This window comes from Eschrichtius robustus, chromosome 3, assembly GCF_028021215.1.
Source record: "Eschrichtius robustus isolate mEscRob2 chromosome 3, mEscRob2.pri, whole genome shotgun sequence".
Classification (NCBI taxonomy): domain Eukaryota; kingdom Metazoa; phylum Chordata; class Mammalia; order Artiodactyla; family Eschrichtiidae; genus Eschrichtius; species Eschrichtius robustus.
This window is the reverse complement of record NC_090826.1, coordinates 141,330,775-141,358,670: the sequence shown is the minus strand read 5'-3', so window position 1 is coordinate 141,358,670 and position 27,896 is coordinate 141,330,775. Positions and strand designations below refer to the sequence as shown.

Here is a 27,896-nt window from a genome sequence, read left to right as displayed (position 1 = left end):
TGTAATGATCTTGTGAATATATGATTTAGAAAAGACTTCTGTGATACTCATGCTCAACTAAATTGGAAAATAGGTATTTCTGTAGACATAGTGGAGAGTGGTGAATAATATAAATTGGAACAGCAAAAGGAATAAATGACTGAATTTCAGGGAATAATTTCAGTTCCTTAAAGGGATAAATGATTGCCCTTCAGGGAATAATTTTAGTTCCTTGAAGGAGAGGAAGCTCCATCTAGAGTATTTAGAAGAGACAGAGGACTTATAACACTTAATGAATGTTATCAGTAAATGAAAGCATACTTCTGGAAGCTTTATCTATGCACAATATTCTGCCAGTGACATTGACTTCCAAACTGGTATGTGCTAATATATCTCTATCATCTATAAGAGGACTTTTTATATAGCCAGAGTCATTAAAAGATAATACTGAATTAAAAAAATAAGTGGCTGAATGAATGACATGGATTATAAGAAAAATATAGTCAAGTCGATAAGGTGGAAAACATACCTAAAAAATAAAGAGCAGTAAAAAATAGTGCATGGTAATTCTTGGTGCTGTATTTTGGGGTTTAGTATTTCAGAGGAGATGGAAGTCATAGCAGATATAAAATTGAAGAACTTTTTATGTAGAGTTGGAACTTGTGCTAAGGTAAGTGGAAAGAAAGGTGGTGAGTGGGCACTCCTGAAGGAAGGGGCCACAGAATTGTTGTCTAGCCATGGGAACTTACCAGTGGCTGACTCTAAGACTGATTATAAGGGGGAGAGACAAGAAGTAAGGAGCCAGAAAGGAGACTACTACAGCAGTATGCAATCCAGAAAAACACAAATGGCAAGGACATATGTACAAAGATGTTTCTTGGGGTAACATTCGTAGCAATGAAAAGTTAAAGATAATATAAATGTCCATTATAAATATATAGTTAAATAAACCATGCAACATCCATACTGTGGAAGAAGGTAGACCTATTCATACTGACATGAAAGGATAGCTATGATAGTTTATTAAGTTTTAAAAAGTTAAAAAAAATGAAAATTAACAAAGTAAAAAGTTATTGTATAATATATATTGCATGGTGCCAATTTTAGAAAATAAATAATGATTTAAAACACAAAGTGTGCCTGTGCATGTACGTATGATTAAGGAGAGCTTGTGCCTGGATGTGTTGCTGTGGTCAGATCCTATGTCTTACCTGGGTCTTATCAAAGGCTTCCTTACATTAGTCCTTTTAAAGAATGACATTCTCCTATGTGAGGGAGAAATCTTCCTTGGCTCTCTGACAGTTTCTACCGTAAAATCTAAAAAAAATTACAAAATTGGGGAACACCATGTTATAAAGAAACTTGCAGACATTAAGAAGGAACAAAGTAGTGAGGACATTTATCATACACTGAGTGCATGTAGAAAAACCCCAGTCCCCATAACTGCTGCCATCTCAGGCCATTAGTGTGAGAAGAGACTTAGGGATGATTTCTACCCCTAACACTAATATCAGTCCAGACGGTGTTTCTAAGTCTTCTGGCCATTGGACACAGAGCCTACCTTCCTCAGAAGACTGCTGAGACCAAGCAGTCCTTCTCGTTTGAACTCCAAATGTCATCCCTCCCTCAGTCAGCCATGTTTTACTAGACCGTACTCCGTATGACATTCAGTCTCCCTTGGCACGTCTGCTGTCCCATCCTAAACCCTTCCACTTGCCCTCTGGAACTCCTACTTTGTAATCAGCAAACACTCACAAATTCTTGACCTCTTTATTAAGAGTTAGTTCCCTCCATCTTCTTGCTTTAACTGAAACATTCTCTTATCTGAGGACACTCCTTCAACCGGAAGCTTCTCAAGCGGTATTCTATCACACCATACAGAATTTAGCATGGGTGTCTGGCTCCCTATTGTCATTTAGAAACCATTATTTCAAAAATACATGAAAACATTACTATTGAAGAATAGTAGATTCCAAGGATCTCAGTATTAGAAGAGCCCTTTGAGGTTAATATTGTAGAAGAATATATAGACTATCAACTCATTATGGGCAGGGATGATATTACTCATCCTACCACCCCAAATTAGAACATGGCATAGTTTATCCTCTAAAATATTTGTTAAATAGAATGTACCTCACAGGAAATTTTTGTGTGGTTTGGTAACGCTTTTAATGACAACATACAAAAATGACTGAAAACAATAGAAAAATATACTCAATCTAAATAAATCCAATTGAATCCAAACAGTGGAAAATTAGATATAAAAAAAACAAAGCAAAACAAAACAAAAAATGAACAAAAAAACCCCAAACATCTCCCAATACAAAATACCTAGAAATTTCTGCATAAACACACACACACACTTTTAAACTCATAAGTGTGTAAGAAATTAAGACAAAACAAAAATAAAAACATAGAGATTAGAAAAAAGAGAATGTTAAAAACCAGAAACATAAGCTGACACCAATGATTTAGTTGTCTTAGAGGCATCTGCAGTGCTAAAGCCACAGTAGGACAGAAGACAAGGCCATAGACCTTTGGAAAATGGGCAAAAAACCTTTTAGTATTGCTTTTACTCTTGGGGCATTTGATAACTATGACAATTTCTACTGAGAAATTTAGCAAAGCTTTGGCAGACTTTCAGGGCAGAAGGGGACAAAAAACTGCAAAACAGTAAAGGAGAGGAGACTCTGTTAAACACCCCAGGATTTCAATTGGGACCCCAAGGAGTAAGGGAAACCAGAAATAGCTCATCCATCGAAAGGAATGAAAGCTAGCTTTGAACCAACTCAGTCCCTAAGTGGATTAAGGTTATTAGTTCAGTGTATGCCCAAAGTAAAATAAAATCCTCTCTAGAGTAAAATAACATCACCCAGAGAGAGCCTCAAATCATCTCTACAAATTTGTACCAAAAATGTTCACAAATAAAACAGAAATAATAAGCTACTTAAAAAAATTTGACCAAAAACCAAGGGGAGAAAATATGACATTTGACATGTAGACACATATGGATATATCCAATAGACATAGGAAATCCAAATACAGACTTTAAAATTACTATTATCAATATACTTGAAGGAATCAAAAGAGAAGAAAAATATCAGTGTAGACTGAACATCACAAAAAGAAAAAAATGAAAATTCTAAAAATAAAAAGTTTAATGACGAAAATTTAGAAAATTAAGAAAAATAGTTTGGGAATTCCCTTGGCACAGTGGTTAAGAACCCACCTGCCAATGCATGGGACACGGGTTTGTTCCCTGGTCTGGGAAGATCCCACATGCCACAGAGCAACTAAGCCCATGCGCCACGACTACTGAGCCTACATGCTAGAGCCTGCGAACAACAACTACTGAAGCCCTCGAGCCTAGAGCTCATGCTCTGCGACAAGAGAAGCTACTGCAATGAGAAGCCCGCACACTGCAATGGGGAGTAGCTCCCACTTGCCACAACTAGAGAAAGCCCGTGCAAGCAACGAACACCCAATGCAGCCAAATAAATAAATAAATCAGTTAATTAATTAATTAATTAAAAAATAAAAGAATAAAAGGTTTAATGAGAAACTACACTGCTGAAGTGAGAATTGTTGAATTAGGAGTTAGATCAAAATAAAATATCCAGATTGAAACATATAGAAAAAAATATGAAAAATACAGAGAATAGCATATAAGACATATGATTAAAATGTCAAAAATATATGTAATATGTTAATATAAATGTTTCAGACATTACATGAAATTTCTAAAAATCTTATATTTGTATTTGCATGGAAATATGTATGGAAATATGTTAATATAAATGTTTCAGACATTACATGAAATTTCTAAAAATCTTATATTTGTATTTGTATGGAAATATGTATGGAAATATGTTAATATAAATGTTTCATTCATTACATGAAATTTCTAAAAATCTTATATGTTCTGGTATAATGTTATATGTAATAATCCTAGTTATTACTTTAAAATGTATATCTCAGAAATAACTAATTTCCTTGTCAACTGCATTATTATGAACTTTCATCAAATCTTTAACCATGGTCATTTTTAAGTCTTTTGTCATTTACAGACAGTTCTGGGTGTACTCTGATGATTTTGCAAATATGTTCCTATAAAAGGGTTTCATCTTCAAAAAATTCATGGAAAAGACTCTGACAAGTACAGGTTTCTGGTAACTGACTGTACTGCTGAACTGAATGAATAAGCATTTTCAGAACTCTAATGAAAAACTGATGAACTCATAAAAGTGCTAACAAAAGATCAAGATGAAAAAAAAAAATTAATTACATGGGACTGAGTGAACTGATGAGGATGAGTATAATTTTTGTGACTTTCTGTCTGAATTAAAAAAAAAAAAATCCCACAAGGACTCAGAGGCAAAGAATATACAAATCAATTTTCACTGCAAAGTAAAGGAGCTGTTACAGTGGAGGATTACTGGACTGAATGTCAATATTATGACATAGTATGAGTGTGTTTCATGTTTGGTAATTGCAATCATTGTTGCTTTTGTTGTGGTCATCCATGTACAATGCTTGGTGTCAGTCTATTTATCTCTTGTAAAAATAAAATACAGTGTGTGTGTGTGAAAAAAAAAGATCTGAAAAGCCCCACAACAGCTTCTCAGCTCACAGAACCCTCTAAAAAAAAAAAAAACAAAAAAAAAAAAAACGAGATTTGAAGATAAATGGATTTATCTATCTATCTATCAAGTTTCTGGCTAAAAGGCAATATAATAAAGATTTACCTTCTTCCCAGTTTAATTTACAGGATTAAAATAATCCCAAACAAACAAACAAAAAAAAGAGACAATTTAAGTAACTAGAAACTTTTGAGTTCATTCTGAAATATGTATTATGCTTTCAGTTTATTTTATTCTACATTGCTTATGTGGTATGTCCTAAAAAAACAAACAAACAAACAAAATATATGTAGTAAGATTATTAGAAGGAGGGAAGAGATCAAATATTTGAAGAGATAATAACTGAAATTAAAACTGACAAACGACATCAAGTTGGAACCACAAGAAGTCCTAAAGCCACAAATAGCATAAATACTTAGGCACATCACAGTAAAATTGCACAAAGGCAGAGGCAAAGACAAAGACAAATAAGGGGGTGGGAAAAAAGAAACACTTCCTTCTACTAACTAATGTGAGTGAAGACTGAAGGCTGACTCCTCCAGATGAACTAAGAAAGCCGAGAGACAATGGAATAATAGCTTCAAAGTGCTGAAAGAAAATAACTACAAGAATTCTACATCCAGAGACTATGTTCTTCAAAAATAAAATAAAAATAAAGACTCTTTTATTAACACTAAAGGAAATAAAAAAGGGTGTTCATTAGGCAGAAAAAATAATAAGTCTGGATGGCAGCTTAGAGGAGCAGAAAGCAATGAAAAAGAAAAAAATAGTAAATATGTGAGTAAGCCTAAGTTAATATTGATTTATAAAATAATAACACATATGCAGTAAAAGTACTAATTTGCATTAAACTTTAATGTAACAAGGATGCATTTTGAAATCATAGAGTAGCCACTAGAAGAAGAAAACATGTAAAAGTAACATACAAACAGAAAGAACATAGAATTATTAACAATAACAACAGAAAAAACCCAAGCCCTTAGAATCTAAAAGAAAGCCAAAAGCAGAGAAAAAGGAACAAACAGCAGAAGGAAGAAGTAGAAAATGGTAAGGCAGCATTTAAAACTTAAAATAGGAGAAATTACAGTAAATGTAACTGGACTAACTACTTCAATTAAAATGCAACTGTCAAATTGGACTTAACAAAAGTAAACAAATACAAAAAACGATTCTGCTTAAAAGAGGCTCACCTTAAATATAAACAAGAAGGCATTAAAAAGTAAAAGAATGGAAAATGATGCAACAAGCAAACACTAGCCAGAAATAAAGGTGATAACTACAAAAAAAATCAAAGTAGACCATAAAGTATGGAGCATTACCAGAGATAATTACTCCACCAGGAAGCTATAACAACTCCAAAATTTGCTTACATCTAGTGGTATAGCCTCAAATAACAAGAAGGAAAAATTGAAAGTCTTTTTCCACATTCTCAACAACACTTGTTATTTCTTGTAAACTCTGAACAGCAAAGGAAGCCATCAACAAAATGAAGAAGCAATCTACTGAATGGGAGAAAATATTTGCAAATCATATATCTAATAAGGGGCTAATATCTACAATATATAAAGAACTCATACAACTCAACAGCAAAAAAACCCACAAACAACCTGATTAAAGAATGGGCAGAAGATCTGAATAGAAATTTTCCAAAAAAGACATACGTATGGACAACAGGTACATGAAAAGATGCTTAACATTATTAATCCTCAAGGAAATGTGAATCAAAAGCCACAATATCATCTCACACCTGTTAGAATGGCTACTAACCAAAAGACAAGAGATAACAAGTGTTGGTAAGGATTTGGAGAGAGGAAAACTTTCGTGCACTGTTGGTGGAAATGTAAGTTGGTGCAGCCACTATAGAAAACAGAACTGTATGGAGGTTTCTCAAAAAATTAAAAATAGAACTACCACATGATCCAGCAATTCCACTCTAAATATTGACCCAAAGAAAATGAAACCCTAACTCAAAGAGGTATATGCACCCCCATGTTCATTGTAGCATTTCACAGCATTACTTACAATAGTTAAGATATGGAAACAACCTAAGGGTCCATTGATGGATAAGGAACATGTAAGATAGATATATATATGGACAATGGAATGTTACTCAGCCATAAAGAAGAATGAAATAATTCCATTTGCAGCAACATGGATGGACCTTAATACTTACATTAAGTGAAGTGAGTCAGACAGAGAAAGACAAATATCATATACTGCCCTCAGCTGGAAGAGAAGGTGCTTCACTCAGGGAAATGCCTCTTCCACAGGAAGCAGCGGGACCAGCCAACATAAGCTTGGCATACGCTACGAGAAGATGTATGAGATTGATGCTGAGGGTGCTGGATCAAAGGGGATAAAATATAAAGTTGGTTAAGGGAGAGTTGATCAATATGGGCACATGCTTCCAGGATTTAGGGTTTCAGAGCCTGGCAAGGATCTGGGAGTTAGTACAATGTTGCTAGGCTGGTTCTTCGAAGTTTGGGTAAAACAATGGCCCACACTAGTAGACACTCCAGCGGCCAAAGAGGTAAATAAACGGCTCAGGAAGACATCAAAAGACTCATAGAACTGAGCATGCTACAGAGGATAAATTACATAATGTCCCAAAATCCAGTAGCCAACAATGTTCCACAGAGGTCCCAGAGAGCAATCCTTTTACTAAAGAAAAGAAAAAAGCATTGTTGAGAGCAAACTAGCATCACTGAGAAGCTTAATGGTGACTTTCTGTGATGAAAAAAATAGCCATTTTGAGTTGCTGTCTTGGCATTTTGCAGTATGACAATCCTGCCCACACCCAGAGTCTGGATTCTTTAAATAAGGATCGGAGCATAAAATAAGACAGATAAGATATAATAATAAGATAAAATAATCCTTATTCCTTAAATAAGGATCGGAGCTTAGGTTTCCTGCCTTGCTTTTCCTGAGGCACCTTTTTAAGTGACCGCTTGGAGTTGAGCCAAGAAAAATTAGTGACTGCAGCTCCAACCTCCTTACCCTGCTTGCTCTCTCTCTGCCTGATCATATGTGACTTGGGACAGTACTACCTTTTCCCTGTCTCACTGTGCCCCCGTTTGGGGACTTGTAAGAAATTAACCAGTAAGTAGTAAACTTTACTTTCTTTGTGTGAGTGTATTGAACCTGCATCTTCAATCTAAACAGCTCTGGGGTTTTCACTTCCCCAAAGTGGGAGCTTGGGTGTCCAGGGAGCTGCCTGCCAACCTCATGTGCGTGGCTTGTGCCTTGTCATTCAGCAGGTCATATCCTTAACACACTATCTCTGGGTTTTCCAACACAATTGGTGACAAGAATGGGACGGTGGACATAGTTTGAACTCTCATAGCATGGCTTTTAGCTACAACTGGCTGACTAACTTCCTCTTCCAGGCTGCCCAGTCTCTGGGAGGGAACCACTGCTGGCTGGCGGTCTGCGGCGACGCTTTGTGCTGCTGAGTATGCTGTTGCTGGGTGTTACTGCGGATCCCCACCCTAAATTGTTGGTGGTGTGAAAAGTCAGACTCCCCATTAAACTGGGTATGGGGTCTGGAAGTGATTGGCTATATTATATGTGAAAGTCCTGGCACTGAGGCAAGATGAGCTAACTGGGATGGTAGGTCTCTGCTTCTTTCCCTCAGGCAAGGACCAGGGTATGGGCTAGCAGGTCCTGGAAGGCCAGGAGAGTTCCCCTAGATTAGCACTGGAAGGGGAGACTGGCTGCTGGACCTACTGCATCAGTAGTTGAGACTAGGGTCTTAAGCTTGGAGAACCTGCTCTAACCCCTGACAGAGGAAACTCTACCAGGGGCATCATGGCACCCCAGGTGGGCAAACACTGGTGAAGCAAGTGCCTCCTATGTTGCTGCCTTCCTTGCTGCTGTCCCAAATCGTCCCTTGGCCCCGTGGGATATCAGGAATCCCACCCCTCGTGTGGTGCAGCAAAACAGATTTTGGCTAAACATGGGACCCCCAAGTACATGGTACCAGTGCCTCGCATGTCCCCAGAAGAGGTCAAAAACTACCAGATGCTTGTAAGACCCCCTGCTCAAATGGCTTGGGCCTTACTGAGTGAAGTGGTATATCAACACGCCTAATCACTGGTGCTTGGTGCTTGGGAGATTTCCTAATACATTAGCTAACATTGCTGATGTTATTGGGAGGAGGTGAACCCCGACCCCTTGGAGGTTGATTGAGACACCCTAGTAGGGAAGGTGGCAGCATAGGAGTTGGGGAAGAGAAAACCTCCTCCCCAGGTGTTCCCCATCACTATCCATTGTACAAAATTGTCCAACAACAACAAATGTGAAAGAGAAAGAGACACCTAACTATAGTGTGATAGAAATGCAAAATTCTCTGTACCAAGTCTAAAGATTGAAAATACTTTAAATTTCCATGTTAATTCTTTGCACATGGCATTTATGTCTTTATTATAAAATATGTTATCATATGCAAGTGGCTTAAATATTGAGCCTTTCAAAATAAAAAAATGTCTTCCATTTTTAGTGTTTGAGAAAAATGCATTTCTGTGGAGAAAGATTTCCTTTTGATTTTTGTAAAAAGCCATGTCAATAGCAGCCAGCCCCGCTCTGTGGGAGAATGTCATCACCCCTCAGAACACCGCAACCCTGGCAGTGGAACCCAGGATCCTGTACCCTGACTTCCTGCTCTAAGGTCCTGGTGGTTTCCCTTAGTTTGTCCCTTCTCTAGAGGACAATCACCCACATATTTTATCCATTGGGACACACACAACAAACATTTTATGGCACTCATTGACACTGGAGCCCAAGTTACAGTGCTTCCCAGGAACCCCTCCAAGCATAAATGAGGGGTACCCTTTAAATTACAAGGCATAACAGGAAGGGTAGTGGACAGCATTCAACTTCCATTGAATGTCGCAATTGGAATGCTTTATTAAAAACATTTTAGTGGTGGTGGCCCTTTTGGTCCTACCCTTTCCTGTGACAGGTGTGGATCCCTTGATGTGTCACCACAGCATTTGGAAAAAACCAAAATTCCTGGCCTTCTTGGTGGGAACTGCACTTTGGGAGCCTGTAAGACGGCCACACCTGATTAAGATGGTAAATGCTACCTAATACAGTTTACAATAGGACTGAGGGATTGCAGCCCATAATTCAAGATTTATTAAAGGAAGGAGTCATTAAATACACCATTTCTCCATTCAAGTTCCCCATTTGGCTGACATTAAAGCCCCCTGCTAATGAGTGGCACCTCACTACCTTACTACCGAAATATAAACACTCAGGTGCCTCCATGAAGGCTCCTATTTCCAACAATGTCCCGTTAACTAAGGACATCCAAAGGGCTCTAGATTCACTTTGCCGTGAATCTAGCTAATATGTCCTATTCTATATTGACTGCAGTTTGCTTTCATTTTTGAAGGCACCCAACATACCGTTGCCCGGTGTATTGGGCTATATTAACAGCCTGGCTATTGCCCACAATTTGCCAGCAAGACCCGGACACCCTTACAGTGTCCTCTTTCTCATCTGGCACTATGTTGATGACATCCTAATCTGGTGCCCCTCGGAGGATGTGGTGCACGAGACCCTAACACATACAACATAGAGGTGGGGCTACTGCCCCACATAAAGTTCAAGAGCAAGCCACATATGTGAAATTTCTGGGCATTAATTGGTCCTCTAAAGGATGGGACATTTTGTTTGCAGTTAAATGTCAATTGTTTACAATTCAGCCTCACACAACATGTCTTAGGCCCCTTCATTTAGGCCACTGTCATTTTAATCTCAACGCATACCACGCTTGTCCATCATTCTTAGACCCATTTATGCAGTCACGTGGAAATCCACATTTTACTGGAGACAAGCTTAACAACAAGCTTTATAGATGGCACAAAGGTCAATTCATCAAGGCCTCCCCCTGATTCCCCTGGCTCCTCCTTTTGGGTTGAGGCACTGACCACCATGGACTATGCATCCAGCACCCTGTGGACTAAACACAGCTCTTCCTGGTTGCCTAAGGGCTTCTGGACCAGATGGCTGCTCTTCACAGCCACCCCTTACACCCCCATAGAGCATCTAACTCTGGCTGCTTACTGGGCTTTGTTAGAAACAGAGGCCCTCACGGGAATGGAGAACCTGTTCTCCTACGTGCCCGTTGTTCCTATTATGCTGTGGATAAGGGACGTCTCCCAACAGCAGCTCAGCACTACCACATCCACCTCCTTGTTAAATGAAAATGATACCTGACAGGATTGGCAGGTCTTTCCAAATACAGGAGGATGTGGCTTCCCCACTCCTTAACCCCCTGCCCACAGACCTTGAAGAACCAGTGATGGCGCCCATCGCTAGGCCTCTGGTGACCTGGGGTAGCCCCTGGGAAAAGCTGACGGAACAAGAAAAGGAGATCAGACCGTGTACTTCATGCACGGCAGCACCACCATCGTACGTGGTGGAGCCTGTTGGAGATGGCAGTGTCCCATCCTGCCAGTGGCACCACGCTTATCAAAGACAGCAGGTTGGGGTCAGCTCAGCTTCCTGAGCTTGTGGTGGTACAGATGGCCGTGCAGAATGCCACTGCCCGTGACAAGCCTCTTGTGCATATTTCTACTGACTCACAAGCACTTGCTAACTAGCTAGTGGTTTGTTAAGGCCAATGGTAGCGGGACGATTTTTACATTCAAGGCTGTCTCATTTGGAGTCCCCTAATTTGGAGGGATGTTGCCCAGGCAGCAATCACAATTAAGGTTACACATGTTTCAGCAGACATAAATGCTACCACTCCAGAGGCTGTCTTTAACCACGAGGCTGGGACCCTTGCCCAAATACAGGTCACCTCCTGTTCGGGGCTCTCAACCACCAACTCTTCACCCACAAGTCCATCGGCTCCACTCACCAGCAAAACCCCACACAGCACCAACCCCTACCCTTCCACCATTTTGGCCTTTCCTAGTCAACACTTCTTAACTCCTTATTCTCTGGCTAAGTGGTCCCATATCTCTTCAAGTCATGAGGGAGCTGCTGCCCACAGTGACCAGGCCTGCTGCATCGGTGTTCCTCTTACAGCAGCCCTTGAAAAACACATGGTATGAAATTGCAAATTGTGCTTCAAACCAAACATTGGAAACTGCCTTGCCATACTGCAGCTCCATAAGGGGGCCACCCCTTCAGCCACTCGCAAGTTGATTTCATAAGGCTGCTGCCTCCATCTGCAGGCACTACCTGCTTCACCATTACATGTGTGGATATTTACACAGGCCTACTGCTTGCTCCACCCACCAGGAACACCTCTGCTGAGCAGGTAATCTCTTTCTTTCCTAGGTATTTGTTTCTAAGTGTCCCCATTTGGCCCTCCTGACATCACTGACTCAGATCAAGGATCTATCTCATTTTACTGCCCACATAACAGGCTCTCCAACAGGACATCCAAGGGAACTTTCATCTTCCATACTGGCCAAAGGCCTCTGGCATTACTGAATGCCACAGTGGTCTTCTAGAATCCTTGCTCCTTAAGTTACAGGGTGGTATAAGGATGCCTAAATGAACTTTCTTGCTGCCAGGGCCACTTCCCACTCTCAACTCTAGGCGATGTTGCTTATGATTGTTAACATGGGGAATCTGATGCCTTCATCATATAGGACAATATTATTTACATTTTCCCCAACAATTTGGAGTCCCCTTAAAGATTTAAAATGTTGGTCATCTCGCCTTCCAATATTCATTGTCAACCTGCTCAGGGAAGGTGGTCAGCTATGACCCCCCGGCCCATGAGAACACAGACCACTATGCTGCTGCTGGGCCACGCTTAATGCTTGATATGCAAATTCCAGCTGAAATTCCAAATGTATAGTGGCTTTGGTGGGTGGCTCACTTTTCCTAACCATACCTCCCTACAGGAAGTGGAAATAATCGTTCCTGGGCCCACTGAATTAAACGGTGTGGATCTCAAAAAGGGGGAAAACGGCACTCAGCTTTGTTGATAGCAGCAACATTAGATGATGACAACATGGTGATACAGTTACAAGACTTGGCCCACCCCACTTTTGAGGAGGCCCCCAACAAGCTGACCCACAAGGCCTTATAGAAAATGTTCACGTAGGGCAGTCAGTGGGCAGGCACGAAACTACAAAATACAAATCCTAGGTGCTGTTGGCCTTATTCTGTACCTTTTGTGCCATCTGAGTCAGGGGGCTTCTCCTTGAACCTGGAGAGGTGACACTACAAAGGTGCTGGAACCGCACAGCACTCGCAGCAATTGCACCCAGGATAGGGGGACGGCAAGTATTGAAGGTCAGTCCTGGAGGGGCTACATCCGAGATGCCACCAGGTATGGATACCAGCTGGGTGATTCCCTCCCTCTATCTTAAATGAGACCAAGGGCACAAATGTTTCAAGACCACCAGCCCTGCCCAAACAGTCACCAACATCCTGACGTTTGGGCACTGGCCATTACACTGCCCAAATTTTAACCCTGATTGGCTGATGGCCTTATGCACTTCAGACCCATCTCTGGCAATACAGGGCCAAACATTAGGTTGTCAGGAGCCTATAACAAAAAATTTTTTTAAACCAAGGTTACACGTGTGCCTCCAACTTTATTATTTATGGATGGAGACCTCCTACACCTCGAAGGAGAGCACTGCCCAATCATCTGCGAGGCACACCCTTGAGAACCCCCAAAATTTCCTGAGAATTTGTAATACCTGTAGACACTCCTGACAGTGCAAGCAAACCTTGATCAGGGAGTCCTAAACCCATGCGACCCTGTGAGGCCCCTTGGCCCCTCAGTTCTCCTCCTGGGTGGCTACCTGGGAGAGCCCTGCTCTCTGGGATGTCCCCCTCCACTTGCGACAATGCTGGAGATGACTGTGCCCCAACCCACAACGCTGCAGGACATGATTTCATCCCGAATGTCACCTCCACCACCTCCCACTATAGCAGAGCGGACACCCAGGAAGACACGTGGCTGATGATGGTGAGCGTGCCTCAGGACCCAGGACTTGGTTGCTGAACTGCATGCTTGTTTATCTAAATTCCCTGCTGACAACCCCCTTGAGTGACTTTATGCAGAGTTAACTGTGTGTTTACCCCAGGGCCTCCTTGCTGACTGCAATGCTTGCTGCTCTAGTGTGAGGCAGTACTGACTGCCAGGCTGCTCTCTGCTTTTGGAGAGCCTTTGAGCTTCGGAAGACCAAGGTATGTGTTGAGTCTCATCACCTTATGGGGCCCCTTTAAACACTTCACTTGGTTGCTTGCCCTCACCCCACCAATTAGACTGGTCCTATGGTGGGTCGTGAGTTTAATTTCTATTGGGAGGACTCCTCCTCGGTTGTGGATGCCGCCACCACCATAGCAACCCCCAACAATACCCGCCAGGACCACAGCCACAGGGTCACCTCTTTACCCCTGTGCCACCCTGAAAGGACCCTTTCCCATCATCACCACTCAGGGCTCCACAATCCTCCCTGTGAAACCCTCCAGTAGTCTTAATATTTTAATATAATGGGCAGACACTAGGGATCATTTTGGGGGCCATTGTCATTGCTGGGCATGTTACTGGGCTCAACAAAGGCTGTTGCCAGAGTTAGTGGCCTAGCCGGCTGACTCACTGGCCCTGCCCGCATTTGCCCCACAGATCCCTGCAGCTTGCCCGATTGATCTCTGTGGTGCTCAGTTGCTCTTACACAGGACACTTTGCAATACAGCATATAGCGCCTGGCAGGAGGCCCCACATGTCCTCTATAATTCTCCATATCTGCCCAGACACCAAGACTGCACAAATGAATATGCCTACACCTTGTCCCAAGGAGCAGGACTCCCATGGTCTTGGGGCTCAAGGCCCAGTTGCCCAGGAGAAGCCCAGCTTACTTTGTGTTCCGTGGCGTGCACTCTGGGTCCGGTGCCCTGGGGCTGTCATATGTAAGTGGGTTTCCACCTATGCATTTCTCCTTCCCTCAACTTCCAACGTGTTTGCCTCCTTGCTGGCCCCCAGGAGTCCTGTCTGTTCATACCAATGTAGTTTAGTCTCCCCGGGACTACCCTCACAAATCATGGAGCAGGAACCCCAGTCTGACTTCCTACCCCCTCACGTCAAAAGTGAGTGGTATTCATCCCCATTAAGTTGGGAGTAGGTCTGCTACTATCCCTTCCAAGAACTGGGTTAGGCAACACTGTTATAGAAATGCAACAACAAATCATTAAGGCAAACACCAACCTGTCAGCCACCCTGGCCAAGCACAATGGGCTGCTATACCAAAGCCCAGCCTTAATGCAACGACAACGTGATTCTTTGGCGCAGATGGTTCTGGATGACCATTTACCTACTGGCCAAGGAAGGAGGTATAGGTGCTGCAAAGGGTACCACTTGCTGTATGTACGTTAATAATTCCACACCAATTCAGACAAATTTACAAAAGACGGCCCAACAGGTACAAATATTCCATAACCCCATCCAAGTTTTCAATCAATACCTACCTTAACATTATCCAGTGGTTTTGATTTATTTTCTTGGATGGACCCCAACAAATGGAGGGAATGGTTATGGACAGGATTTCAAATTATCACTTGCCTATTGATATTGTTGACTGGCATTTTTGTTTGGCTCAAATGTTTCATCCATTGGGTGACCAAAACCATGCCAGTGGCTTTTAATATCTCCATCACTCAAAACAGTACCCATGATTTTCCCTAAAGAGTAATGCCTAGGCATCACAGGGTCAATTGTGATAAGAAAACAGTCATTTTGAGTTGCTGCCTTGACACTGTGCAGTATGACAACCCCGGTTACACTCAGAATCTGGACATTTAAATAAGGACCTGAGCTTAGGTTTCCTGTCCCAAGTTCCTGCCTTGCTTTCCCCAGGGGACCTTTAAAAGTGACCACTTGGAGTTGGGCCCGAGAAAAATTAGTGACTGCCACCCCCAACCTCCTTGTAAGTAATAGATATTTGTTACCCTGCTTGCTCTCTCTCCTGTTTGCTTGTGACCTGGCACAGAGGACTGCCCTTCCCTTGGCTCACTGTGCCCCCATTTTGGGACTTGTGAGTAATAAACCTGTAAGTAATAAACTTTACTTCCTTTATGTGAGTGTATTGATCCTGCATCTTTAGTCAAAATGACTCTGGGGTTTTCACTTCACCAAAGTGGGAGTTTGGATGTCCAGGGAGCTGCCTGCTACCCCGTGTGGGTGGCTTGTGCCTTCTCATTCAGCAGGTTGTAATGTACATATTCTTAACACACCAGCTCCAAGTTTTCCAACACACTTGCTTCTGTAGGTCACAGATGACTATTACCAAATTGAGTTCTCTAATAGCAACGGGGATAGAATCCCAAAATCAAAGAGGTTGAGGCACTTTACTATCAGAAGTAAGGAAGGTGCTATTATTATAGTAGGCAATAAAGTGAGAGTGGCAGCTAGGAGGACCTGACCCTCAGGTGTGCGTATGGTTAATAGAACATGCTGTTCCTAGAGGTTAAATAGATGGGCAGTCAACAAAATTATGCTTAATATATACAACTAAAAGACACCGAGGATGAATTAGGGACTGAGAGCAGTTGTACCAGAAAAAGTCAAATCCCTTGCCCAGTTTCTAGACCTGAGTCAATTTTCAGACTTGAAATCCACTGACTTAAAAAAGGTCTCCATGAAGACCCTATGACACTATGGAAAGTGTATGCTAATGACACCCCACAGTCCCTCTCCAAGGGCATCTTTGGCCATTTACTCCATTAGCTGTGCACCTGTGGAAGGGAAAGATCCAGTCATTTCAAGGACTATTGGACACAGGGTGCCAGTTAGCACTATTATCTGGATCCCCAGAATGCCATCATTGATCTAACTAGAGAAGGTGTTTATGAGGGTTAGGTAATAAATGGAATCCTGGCCCAGGTCCAGCTCACAGTTGGTCCACTGGGTCCACAGATCCACCCAGTAGTCATTTGTCCAATCCCTAAATATATATTTGGAATTACTTGGTAGTTGACAGGATTGTCACATTATTTTCTTAGCCTGAGGAATAAGAGTTATCATGGCAAGAAAGATCAAGTGGAAGTCCCTGAAACTCTCCCCCACCCCTTAGTAAAGATGTTAAAAACAATTATCATATCCTGAGGATAATGGCAGAGACTAGTGCCACCCTTAAGAGACTGAAGTGATGGCATCATACCCCACACAATTAAGTTCTAAAACCATTAGTAAGGGTACAACAGGGAGATGTTAGCACCAAAAGGTAGAAAGAGTCACAATGGCCCTGTGGGAAGTCAGATCTCAAACAGGGTCAGGAGGACTTCCCCACGGAAGCACTGCCCTACACTGGGTGCTGAAACCCAACCTCAATGATGAGGGTATCCACATGAAGGGAAATTTGGATTGGAGAACTCCAAACTTAAGCAGGATTAGTATGGCATCCACATAAAGGGTGGCCCAGCATGGGGACTCCCCGTGGGGTGAGAAGGGCATCCATGTTGGGGGACAGGGGAACAGGCCAGCATAGAGTGTTGGAACTTGAGCAGAATGAGGAAGATAATCCTATCAGATGTGGCCAAGGATAGGATGTCAGAACCTGAGCAGGTTGAAGATGTCCATGTTAAAAGGTCACTACCGGGGCTTCCCTGGTGGTGCAGTGGTTGGGAGTCTGCCTGCCAATGCAGGGGACACGGGTTCGAGCTGTGGTCTGGGGGGATCCCGCATGCCGCGGAGCAACTAGGCCCGTGAGCCACGGCTGCTGGGCCTGTGCACCTGGAGCCTATGCTCCGCAACGGGAGAGGCCGTGACAGTGGGAGGCCGGCGCACCGCGATGAAGAGTGGCCCCCGCTCGCCGCAACTGGAGAGGGCCCTTGCACAGAAATGAAGACCCAACACAGCCAAAAATAAATAAATAAATAAATAAAATTTTTTAAAAATTAAAAAAAAAGAATTTCCAAAATGTTAAAAAAAAAAAAAAGTCACTACCTTGTAGGAGGTGGCACAGTCCAAGCAAGATGAGAAGGGAGTCTACACAGGGAATGGGTGCAGCCTGTGTAGAAAATCAGTGCCTAAAAAGGATAAGGAAGACATTCCTATGGAAAGATAGCCAGGTATCTTATGGAAAGATAGCCAGGTGGGGAGTCAGAGCCCCAATGGCATGAGGAGGGTGGCCACATGTAACAGCATCTTGGCACAGGTAATCAGAGAGAGCAGAGTGAGAAAAGTTTCCCCATAAAGGAGCATCCTGAAAGTGGTGTAGAAATTAAAGCAAGGTGAGGAGGGTGCCCATGCATGGAGGTGGCCTGGTATAAGGTGTTGGAGCCCAAGTAAGTGTAGGAGAGCACCGGAGAAGGAAATGGGGTGACAGTGGAGTTAGGAGATTACTTACATAGAGAGGGTTAATCAAATAAGTAATTAAATATAGGACAATGGAAGTCAGGTTTCACATTGTCAGAGAAGAGAGGTAAAAATATGGAAAAGGAGAAAAGTAGAATGAACCCAGTGGTGTTGGACTGAATTGGTGTGATCTCATGGTTATATATATATATGGTTATATATATATATATGTATATATGGTTATGGTTATATGTGTGTGTGTGTCTGTGTGTACACATACACACAGACACACATGCACATGCACGTATGTTCTCTAGCTCTGTCTATTGAGAAAACCTGATTGCAGTGACACCACAATAGCAAAAAGTTAACCTTAATTCCTGGATCTTGACTTCAAAATACCAATCTTTGAGAAAAGAAACCATGGTCTTTGGAGAAATGGCTGATTCTAGGGCTTGAGCAGGGAGAGTACATCTCATAGAAGAAAGCAAGAACATGATCAAGAGACATGTCAAAAGGAAACAGAAGCTAGCTTTGAAGGGACTGCCAGTGACCAAATTGGGGACAATTTGAGCATCAGAATAAATAATTGTAGTAATGGATTAAACCCATTGAATAAAATCAGTAAACACTGAGCCCATACAGATATCTATCTATCTATCTATCTACCTATCTATCTATCGAATAAATTGAAAGTGTGATGAAAAATGAGATATTTACATAATTCCAAAGTAACTGGCCCCCACAATATTTATTCATTACAAAGGGAAAAGATTAAATTCACAGTGGACAGCACTGGGAGGCACCACCTTAACTAAGTGATCAAACGAAACATCACCAGTAATGAAAAAGGCAAAATTATGTACCACCTGTTGTACTGAAATGGACTGCATGAAATTTCTAAATAACTGAATGCGTACTCCAAGTTTAATCATGAGGAAACATCAGATAAACACAAACTAAGGGACATCTATAAAAATCAGCTTGTGGAGGATTAACCAAGATGGCGGAGTAGAAGGACGTGCTCTCACTCCCTCTTGCGAGAGCACCAGAATCACAACTGGCTGCTGGACAATCATTGACAGGAAGACCCTGGAGTTCACCAAGGAGGATACCCCACGTCCAAGGACAGAGGAGAAGCCACAGTGAGACGGTAGGAGGGGCGCAATCAGAGTAAAATCAAATCCCATAACTGCTGGGTGGGTGACTCACAGACTGGCGAACACTTATACCACAGAAGTCCACCCACTGGAGTGAAGGTTCTGAGCCCCACGTCAGGCTTCCCAACCTAGGGGTCCGGCAACGGGAGGAGGAATTCCTAGAGAATCAGACTTTGAAGCCTAGTGGGAATTGATTGCAGGACTTCGACAGAACTGGGGGAAACAGAGACCCCACTCTTGGAGGGCACACACAAAGTAGTGTGCGCATCGGGACCCAGGGGAAGGAGCAGTGACCCTGGGGGAGACTGAACCAGACCTACCTGCTGGTGTTGGGGAGTCTCCTGCAGAGGCGGGGAGTGGCTCTGTTTCACCGTGGGGACAAGGACACTGGCAGTGGAGGTTCTGGGAAGTGCTCCTTGGCGTGAGCCCTCCCAGAGTCTGCCATTAACCCCACCAAAGAGCCCAGGTAGGCTCCAGTGTTGGGTTGCCTCAGGCCAAACACCCAACAGGGAGGGAACCCAGCCCCACCCATCAACAGTCAAGTGGATTAAAGTTTTACTGAGCTCTGACCGCCACAGCAACAGTCAGCTCTACCCACCACCAGTCCCTCCCATCAAGCCTCTTAGATAGCCTCAACCACCAGAGGGCAGACAGCAGAAACAAGAAAAACTACAATCCTGCAGCCTGTGGACCAAAAACCACAGTTACAGAAAGATAGACAAGATGAAAAGGCAGAGGGCTATGTACCAGACGAAGGAACAAGAATAAACCCCAGAAAAACAACTAAATGAAGTGGAGATAGGCAACCTTCCAGAAAAAGAATTCAGAATAATGATAGTGAAGATGATCCAGGACCTTGGAATAAGAATGGAGGCAAAGATTGAGAAGATGCAAGAAATGATTAACAAAGACCTAGAAGAATTAAAGAACAAACAAACAGAGATGACCAATACAATAACTGAAATGAAAACTACACTAGAAGGAATCAATAGCAGAATAACTGAGGCAGAAGAATGGATAAGTGACCTGGAAGACAGAATGGTGGAATTCACTGCTGCGGAACAGACTAAAGAAAAAAGAATGAAAAGAAATGAAGACAACCTAAGAGACCTCTGGGACAACATTAAACGCAACAACATTCGCATTATAGGGGTCCCAGAAGGGGAAGAGAGAGAGAAAGGACCAGAGAAAATATTTGAAGAGATTATAGTCGAAAACTTCCCTAACATTGGAAAGGAAATAGCCACCCAAGTCCAGGAAGCGCAGAGAGTCCCATACAGGATAAACCCAAGGAGAAACACGCCGAGACACATAGTAATCAAAGTGGCAAAAATTAAAGACAAAGAAAAATTATTGAAAGCAGCAAGGGAAAAACGACAAATAACATACAAGGGAACTCCCATAAGGTTAACAGCTGATTTCTCAGCAGAAACTCTGCAAGCCAGAAGGGAGTGGCATGATATATTTAAAGTGATGAAAGGGAAGAACCTACAACCAAGATTACTCTACCCGGCAAGGATCTCATTTAGATTTGATGGAGAAATCAAAAGCTTTACAGACAAGCAAAAGCTAAGAGAATTCAGCACCACCAAACCAGCTCTACAACAAATGCTAAAGGAACTTCTCTAAGTGGGAAACACAAGAGAAGAAAAGGACCTACAAAAACAAACCCAAAACAATTAAGAAAATGGTCATAGGAACATACATATCGATAATTACCTTAAACGTGAATGGATTAAATGCCCCAACCAAAAGACATAGACTGGCTGAATGGATACAAAAACAAGACCCATATATATGCTGTCTACAAGAGACCCACTTTAAATCTAGGGACACATACAGACTGAAAGTGAGGGGATGGAAAAAGATATTCCATGCAAATGGAAATCAAAAGACAGCTGGAGTAGCTATACTCATATCAGATAAAATAGACTTTAAAATAAAGAATGTTACAAGAGACAAGGAAGGACACTACATAATGATCAAGGGATCAATCCAAGAAGAAGACCTAACAATTATAAATATATATGCACCCAACATAGGAGCACCTCAATACATAAGGCAACTGCTAACAGCTCTAAAAGAGGAAATCGACAGTAACACAATAATAGTGGGGGACTTTAACACCTCACTTACACCAATGGACAGATCATCCAAAATGAAAATAAATAAGGAAACAGAAGCTTTAAATGACACAATAGACCAGATAGATTTAATTGATATATATAGGACATTCCATCCAAAAACAGCAGATTACACGGTCTTCTCAAGTGCGCACGGAACATTCTCCAGGATAGATCACATCTTGGGTCACAAATCAAGCCTCAGTAAATTTAAGAAAATTGAAATCATATCAAGCATCTTTTCTGACCACAACGCTATGAGACTAGAAATGAATTACAGGGAAAAAAACGTAAAAAAGACAAACACATGGAGGCTAAACAATACGTTACTAAATAACCAAGAGATCACTGAAGAAATCAAAGAGGAAATCAAAAAATACCTAGAGACAAATGACAATGAAAACACGACGACTCAAAACCTATGGGATGCAGCAAAAGCAGTTCTAAGAGGGAAGTTTATAGCTATACAAGCCTACCTAAAGAAACAAGAAAAATCTCAAGTAAACAATCTAACCTTACACCTAAAGAAACTAGAGAAAGAAGAACAAACAAAACCCAAAGTTAGCAGAAGGAAAGAAATCGTAAAGATCAGAGCAGAAATAAATGAAATAGAAACAAAGAAAACAATAGCAAAGATCAATAAAACTAAAAGTTGGTTCTTTGAGAAGATAAACAAAATTGATAAGCCATTAGCCAGACTCATCAAGAAAAAGAGGGAGAGGACTCAAATCAATAAAATCAGAAATGAAAAAGGAGAAGTTACAACAGACACCGCAGAAATACAAAGCATCCTAAGAGACTACTACAAGCAACTTTATGCCAATAAAATGGACAACCTGGAAGAAATGGACAAATTTTTAGAAAGGTATAACCTTCCAAGACTGAACCAGGAAGAAACAGAAAATATGAACAGACCAATCACAAGTAATGAAATTGAAACTGTGATTAAAAATCTTCCAACAAACAAAAGTCCAGGACCAGATGGCTTCACAGGTGAATTCTATCAAACATTTAGAGAAGAGCTAACACCCATCCTTCTCAAACTCTTCCAAAAAATTGCAGAGGAAGGAACACTCCCAAACTCATTCTATGAGGCCACCATCACCCTGATACCAAAACCAGACAAAGACACTACAAAAAAAGAAAATTAGAGACCAATATCACTGATGAATATGGATGCAAAAATCCTCAACAAAATACTAGCAAACAGAATCCAACAACACATTAAAAGGATCATACACCACGATCAAGTGGGATTTATCCCAGGGATGCAAGGATTCTTCAATATACGCAAATCAATCAATGTGATACAGCATGTTAACAAATTGAAGAATAAAAACCATATGATCATCTCAATAGATGCAGAAAAAGTTTTTGACAAAATTCAACACCCATTTATGATAAAAACTCTCCAGAAAGTGGGCATAGAGGGAACCTACCTCAACATAATAAAGGCCATATATGACAAACCTACAGCAAACATCATTCTCAATGGTGAAAAACTGAAAGCATTTCCTCTAAGATCAGGAACGAGACAAGGATGTCCACTCTCACCACTATTATTCAACATAGTTCTGGAAGTCCTAGCCACGGCAATCAGAGAAGAAAAAGAAATAAAAGGAATCCAAATTGGAAAAGAAGAAGTAAAACTGTCACTGTTTGCGGATGACATGATACTATACATAGAGAATCCTAAAACTGCCACCAGAAAACTGCTAGAGCTAATTAATGAATATGGTAAAGTTGCAGGATACAAAATTAATGCACAGAAATCTCTTGTATTCCTATACACTAATGATGAAAAATCTGAAAGAGAAATTATGGAAACACTCCCATTTACCATTGCAACAAAAAGAATAAAATACCTAGGAATAAACCTACCTAGGGAGACAAAAGACCTGTATGCAGAAAACTATAAGACACTGATGAAAGAAATGAAAGATGATACCAACAGATGGAGAGATATACCATGTTCTTGGATTGGAAGAATCAGTACTGTGAAAATGACTATAGTACCCAAAGCCATCTACAGATTCAATGCAATCCCTATCAAATTACCAATGGCATTTCTTACGGGGCTAGAACAAATCATCTTAAAATTTGAATGGAGACACAAAAGACCCCAAATAGCCAAAGCAGTCTTGAGGGAAAAAAATGGAGCTGGAGGAATCAGACTCCCTGACTTCAGACTATACTACAAAGCTACAGTAATCAAGACAATATGGTACTGGCACAAAAACAGAAACATAGATCAATGGAACAAGATAGAAAGCCCAGAGATTAACCCACGCACCTATGGTCAACTAATCTATGACAAAGGAGGCAAAGATATACAATGGAGAAAAGACAGTCTCTTCAATAAGTGGTGCTGGGAAAACTGGACAGCTACATGTAAAAGAATGAAATTAGAATACTCCCTAACACCATACACAAAAATAAACTCAAAATGGATTAGAGACCTAAATATAAGACTGGACACTATAAAACTCTTAGAGGAAAACATAGGAAGAACACTCTTTGACATAAATCACAGCAAGATCTTTTTTGATCCACCTCCTAGAGTAATGGAAATAAAAACAAAAATAAACAAATGGGACCTAATGAAACTTCAAAGCTTTTGCACAGCAAAGGAAACCATAAACAAGACCAAAAGACAACCCTCAGAATGGGAGAAAATATTTGCAAACGAATCAACGGACAAAGGATTAATCTCCAAAATATATAAACAGCTCATTCAGCTCAATATTAAAGAAACAAACACCCCAATCCAAAAATGGGCAGAAGACCTAAATAGACATTTCTCCAAAGAAGACATACAGACGGCCACGAAGCACATGAAAAGGTGCTCAACATCACTAATTATTAGAGAAATGCAAATCAAAACTACAATGAGGTATCACCTCACAGCAGTTAGAATGGGCATCATCAGAAAATCTACAAACAACAAATGCTGGAGAGGGTGTGGAGAAAAGGGAACCCTCTTGCACTGTTGGTGGGAATGTAAATTGATACAGCCACTATGGAGAACAATATGGAGGTTCCTTAAAAAACTAAACATAGAATTACCATATGACCCAGCAATCCCACTACTGGGCATATACCCAGAGAAAACCGTAATTCAAAAAGACACATGCACCCGAATGTTCATTGCAGCACTATTTACAATAGCCAGGTCATGGAAGCAACCTAAATGCCCATCAACAGACGAATGGATAAAGAAGATGTGGTACATATATACAATGGAATATTACTCAGCCATAAAAAGGAACGAAATTGAGTCATTTGTTGAGAAGTGGATGGATCTAGAGACTGTCATACAGAGTGAAGTAAATCAGAAAGAGAAAAACAAATATCGTATATTAATGCATGTATGTGGAACCTAGAAAAATGGTACAGATGAGCCGGTTTGCAGGGCAGAAGTTGAGACACAGATGTAGAGAATGGACATATGGACACCAAGGGGGGAAAACTGCAGTGGGGTGGGGATGGTGGTGTGCTGAATTGGGCGATTGGGATTGACATGTATACACTGATGTGTATAAAATTGATGCCTAATAAGAACCTGCAGTATAAAAAAACAAACAAATAAAACAACTAATACTAAACTTTCACTGGGGTATTTGTATGGAAATATGTTAATATAAATGTTTCAGACATTACATGAAATTTCTAAAAATCTTATATTTGTATTTGTATGGAAATATGTATGGAAATATGATAATATAAATGTTTCAGACATTACATGAAATTTCTAAAAATCTTATATGTTCTGGTATAATGTTATAAGTAATAATCCTAGTTATTACTTTAAAATGTATATCTCAGAAATAACTAATTTTCTTCTCAACTGCATTATTATGAACTTTCATCAAATCTTTAAAAAAAAAAATCAGCTTGCAATCTTCAAAAGTGTCAAAGATATAAAAGTCAAAGAAAATCTGAGGAACTCTTCATACTAAAGGATACTAAAGAGACATTTGGTGAAACTTGAATACAGCCTGAAAATTAAATGGTAGTAATGTATCAGAGTTAATTTCCTGATTCTTTTGAACCAGAGGCGTAGGCTTTGTGACTGACAACTAGAAATATAGAATGCTTGTCCTCCCTCCGCACCTCACTATCACAATACTAAAGGCCTATTTACAACAGTTTGTTTTACCCAATACATCATATCTGGCTATCAAGAAAAAAATTACAAGTTATACCAAAATAAAAAAAAAACCTCACAATTTGAAGACAAGAGGAAGCAGAAGAACCAGACATGGCAGGGATGTTGGAAATAAAAGAACAAAAATTTAAAACAACTATAACTAATATGCTGAGAGCTCTAATAAATAGAGAGCATGCAAGAACAGATGAGTATATAAGCAGAGAGGTGGAAATCCTAAGAAAGGACCAAAAAGAAAAACTAGAGATAAAAAACACTAACAGAAATTAAGAATGCCTTTGATGGGCTCATTAGAAAGCTGAAAACAGCTGAGCAGAGAATCTTTGAGCTTGAGGATATCTCAATAGAAAACTCCAAAACTGAAAGACAAAGAACACAAAGACAAACAACAACAACAACAACAAAAAACAGAACAAAATATCCAAGGACTGTGGAACAACTTCACAAAAGGTATAACATATGTTTAATGGGAATACAAGAAGAAGAAGAGTGAAAGAAACAGAAGAAATATTTGAAACAGTAATGACTGAGAATCCCTCCTGTCAAATAATGTCAGACACCAACCCACAGATCCAGGAAGCTCAGAGAACACCAAGCAAAGTAAATGCCAAAAAACTACACCCAGGCATATCATTTTTCAAACTACAGAAAGGCAAAGATTTTTTAAAATCCTGAAAGAAGCCAGGGGAAAAAACATCCTAATTATAGAGGAATAAACATAAGAATTATTGGGTTGGCCAAAAAGTGCCTTCGGTTTTTAAGTGAAAATAAAAGACACATTCTTCATTTTCACCAAGAACTTTATTGAACAAAGTATTCACATTTTTGTTCCACTACCTTCTGCCATTTTTCAGGCAACTTCATAATTTCATCTTCCCCAAACTTTTTATCTTTTTGACCAAAGAATTGCCTTTTGCAGTCTTCCAAGGAATTGCAATTTTTTTCCATTAAGAGAATTTTGTAAAGACTGAAATAAATGGAAATCCGAAGGTGCAATGTCTGGTGAATATGGCAGATGAATCAGAACTTCCCAGTCAAGCTGTAACAGTTTTTGCCTGGTAATCAGAGAAAAATGCAGTCTTGCGTTATCCTGATGGAAGATTATGCGTTTTCTGTTGACTAATTCCAGACGCTTTTCATCGAGTGCTGCTTTCAGTTGGTCTAATTGGAAGCAGTACTTTTTGGAATTAATCATTTGGTTCTCCGGAAGGAGCTCATAATAGAGGACTCCCTTCCAGTCCCCTATACACAACATCACCTTCTTTGGATGAAGACTGGCCTTTGGTGTAGTTGGTGGTTCATTTCACTTGCCCCACAATCTCTTCCGTTCCACATTATTGTACAGTATCCACTTTTCATTACCTGTCACAACTTGTTTTAAAAACGGAACATTTTCATTACGTTTAAGTAGAGAATTGCAGGCAGAAATACTGTCAAGGAGGTTTTTCTCACTTAACTTATGTGGAACCCAAACATCAAAGCGATTAACATAACCAAGCTGGTGCAATGATTTTTAACGCTCGATTTGGATATTTTGAGTATGTTGGCTATCTTCTGTGTGGTATAACGTTGATTTGTTCTCAATCAGTGTCTCAATTTGATCGCTATCAATGTCAACTGGTCTACCCGACCGTGGAGCATCGTCCAGTGAGAAATCTCCAGCATGAAACTTTGCAAACCACTTTTGACACGTTTGATCAGTCACAGCACCTTCTCCATACACTGCACAAATCTTTTTTTGCTTTTCGGTTGCGTTTTTACCTTTCTTGAAATAATAAAGCTAAATATGCTGAAAATGTTGCTTTTAAAATTCCATCTTCAATATTAAAACGGCTACACAAAAATTCATCAATATTGATGTCTTTTTTAAAATGCACGCTGATATGACAGCTGTCATATACAATCTAACAAAATTGTTTTGAATGAAGTTAAAGACATCTATGTGCTACTAGAGCCATCTTATGGGCAAAACACTGAATGAATCCTTTGGCCAACCCAATACATCTGACTTCTCAGAAACCATGCAGGCAAGATAGTGGAGCGACATATTTAAAGTTTTGAGAAAAAAAACCCAACAACCCACCAACCTAGAATTCTGTATCCTGTAAAATTATCCTTCAAAAGTAAAGAGAAATAAAGAATTTCTCAGACAAACCAAAAACGAGGAAATTTGTTGCCAGTAGATTAGCCTTGCAAAAAACGTTAAAAGAAACTCATTAGAAAGAAGAAGGTAATAGAGATAAGAAATTCAGATCACATAAAGAAAGGGAGAGCATCAAAGAAGGAATAATGCAGATAAAAACTGTTTTTCTTTTCCTTAATTGACCTAATAGATAACAGTTTGTTCAAAATAATAATAGCAATAATGTATTCAATTATATATATGCCTAGGTGGGCCAAATATATATGAATGACAGCAATGATATCAGGGACTGAAGGAAGGAATTAGATTGTTTTGTTATTATAAAGTACTCACACTACCTGTGAGTGGTATAGTGTTATTTAAAAGTGGACTTACATTAGTTGCAAATGTATATTGCAAACTCTAGGGCA

At 40.5% G+C, this 27,896-nt stretch overlaps 1 protein-coding gene across 1 annotated transcript in view; it reads right to left on the bottom strand.

Moving 5' to 3' along the window:
* Positions 1-27,896, bottom strand: part of LOC137760724 (regulator of G-protein signaling protein-like) — a 100,763-nt gene that overhangs the window by 25,470 nt on the left and 47,397 nt on the right. The window contains 1 exon segment of the mRNA XM_068537633.1: positions 1,191-1,296. Within this exon segment, the coding sequence (XP_068393734.1) occupies positions 1,191-1,296 (106 nt within the window).